At 40.0% G+C, this 2,500-nt stretch overlaps 1 protein-coding gene across 7 annotated transcripts in view; it reads right to left on the minus strand.

Annotated features, from left to right (window-relative positions):
* LOC147007734 (uncharacterized) overlaps window positions 1-2,500 on the minus strand; it is a 108,825-nt gene that overhangs the window by 46,630 nt on the left and 59,695 nt on the right. For all 7 annotated transcript variants that reach the window (XM_085866507.1, XM_085866505.1, XM_085866508.1 and 4 more), the window contains one exon: window positions 1,139-1,297. In XM_085866507.1, the coding sequence (XP_085722633.1) occupies window positions 1,139-1,297 (159 nt within the window). The remainder of the gene's footprint in view (window positions 1-1,138; window positions 1,298-2,500) is intronic.

Below are 2,500 nucleotides of genomic sequence, written 5' to 3' on the forward strand. Positions count from 1 at the left end.
ACCCCTCTTCGTCTTGACGTTTACGACGTGACAAGTGGTATTTGCCAGTGATAAATCAAGAAAGAAATCCGGAAGCAATTGCAAAATCCAGCCATCTTGTGTTAATGCGAGCAGATGGGCTGAAAGGGCCGATTTGTACTTCCTGTGATTGTGACGAAATTTACAATGACTCTTCTCCATATTCAAATAATAAATGTGGATTCAAAAATTTCATGACAAAAGCTCAAATGGTGGAAAAGGTTATGGCCTTGCACAGACAGACCAAAGGAAGATGAATCATCCACAACCAAAGAACCAAAGGAAAAGATTGACGGGCCCCAACCTCGCCCGTCAAAGTGATGGACAACCACTGCAATTTCCATCTCCATCTCACCAATGATTATAAGAAGGAAAAACAAAACACAGAATCAACAACTGAGCAGTCAGTCAAGGCTTAACTTCTGCGCACAATTCTGTGTGTGTGTGTGTGTGTGTGTGTGTGTGTGTGTGTGTGTGTGTGTGTGTGTGTGTGTGTGTGTGTGTGTGTGTGTGTGTGTGTGTGTGTGTGTGTGTGTGTGTGTGTGTGTGTTTGTGTGCGCGTGTGCTGGCGTGCTTCTGGAGCCCCATTATTTTTGAAATTTTTTGCATTAAACTTCTTCCTCCCCTCAGTTTGTTCCACTTCCTAATTAGACCACTCATAGAAAATTTCGTTGAAATCAATAATTGTCTCGGGGGGGGGGGGTCCACGAGCCAATCAAAATTGTATCTCAAGTTTATTATTTTATGCAAAAGACAGCTACATTTTTGCAAGGAGTTACTCTGAAAAATAATAGCTCGTGTTTTATCATTCTGCATATTTTCCCTATTTAAGGTTACATTTAATCATCCCACTGTTCATATCCACAAAATTAAGCAAGAGGCAGCGATTTGATAGATATTGACATTATTAAAAAATAGCTGCCTTATGTTTTATAAAATACATTGGAGCTTATGTTATAAATTGGTTACCATTTCTATATTTTAGTCATATAAACCGAACAAAAGGCAGTGCAAGTCAAAAAATGACTTTATTTTTCAAATTTTGAGAGAACCAGTAACATGAATTAAAGCACTTCAATATAATAAACGAATTGAAAATCCACAGTTTGAATCTTGGTACCTCGTATTGCAGTCGTTCACAGTTCATATCAAAGGTGCCAAATGTCACAACACTCCGAGTCTCAGGCGAATTGTCATTTGTAGATTTCCGCTTGTGCAGGTTTTCTGTCTTGCTCCACAACTTGTAACACATTTTGATAATGTTCTTCAGTTTTGGCTGCTGCAAGAAAATCCGAACTCAGTTTTACTCCATGCTCAGCACAATCATTTACCACATTCATGGCATCAACATTAACAACAGAAGCTTGGAATGCAGCAGAGTTTGACCAGCTTCCAACATCCTCTGCAAGAAACTCATGGTCTATCTCGAGAATTTGAAGAGTGAACCAAGAATCTTGGCTGATTAAATCAGCAAGCGTAGTGGACCGATTGATGCCTGGAGGGAACTTGGGCTTCCCAAACCCAGTGCCAAAACGGTCACATGGCAATGTGTATAACCTCTGGAGGTTTAACAGTCAACAGTCTATCAGGTAGTGCCCGTTTCTCCTCTTGCGGTACTTTGTTACTGAAGAGTGCGAGAAGTACCATCTCTGCAGTGAGGTACCAGAGATGGCGTTGAAAAACTCTGACTGCAATTATGGAAACCTCGGGATTCACAGCTTCATACATTAGCAGAGTGTGATACAGCTTCAAGTGTGCTAAACCAAATATCATCAATTGCCGATATGTATGGGAAAGCACCAACTGTAAAACCACATGTATTTATTTGAAATTCACAAAAACTTGAAAAAAAATTTGGCAGCTCTGATTGTGCACATATTTAAACTCCAAAAAGCTGCCGTATGTTGTTTTCAACATATTATCTGAACAAAAAGGACTCATGAGAACATAGCACGAATATGTACAATAAACACTGAAGGTGGATAAAAAATGTTACTTTCATGAATGGATCCTATTTGAATCGCTGCCGTATGCACATAGTAGAGGACATAGTCCTTCAACTTCGGGCTTCCGGTGTACCCCTAAACAACTTCTGATTTCATTTAAATTTCACAAAGATTATTATTTTCACCAATGGAACATTTTAAGACGAGGTAGAAGTTAATTGCTTACTATGAGGGCTCCAGAAGCACCCAAGCGTGTGCTGTTCAGAAAGCATAATATTTCCTATTTCCAAACTTCCCTGCTTCTGAATATCGTGGAGCACACTCCCACAAATCTATCTCTCTCTCTCTCTCTCTCTCTCTCTCTCTCTCTCTCTCTCTCTCTCTCTCTCTCTCTCTCTCTATCTCTCTCTCTCTCTCTCTCTCTCTCTATCTCTCTATCTCTCTCTCTCTCTCTATCTCTATCTCTATCTCTATCTCTATCTCTATCTCTATCTCTATCTCTCTCTCTCTCTCTCTCTCTCTCTCTCTCTCTCTCT

This window comes from Eptatretus burgeri, unplaced genomic scaffold (genome assembly GCF_056783735.1).
Source record: "Eptatretus burgeri isolate ZD-2024b unplaced genomic scaffold, Ebu_testis_v1 Ebu_testis_scaffold_33, whole genome shotgun sequence".
Taxonomy (NCBI): Eukaryota; Metazoa; Chordata; class Myxini; order Myxiniformes; family Myxinidae; genus Eptatretus; species Eptatretus burgeri.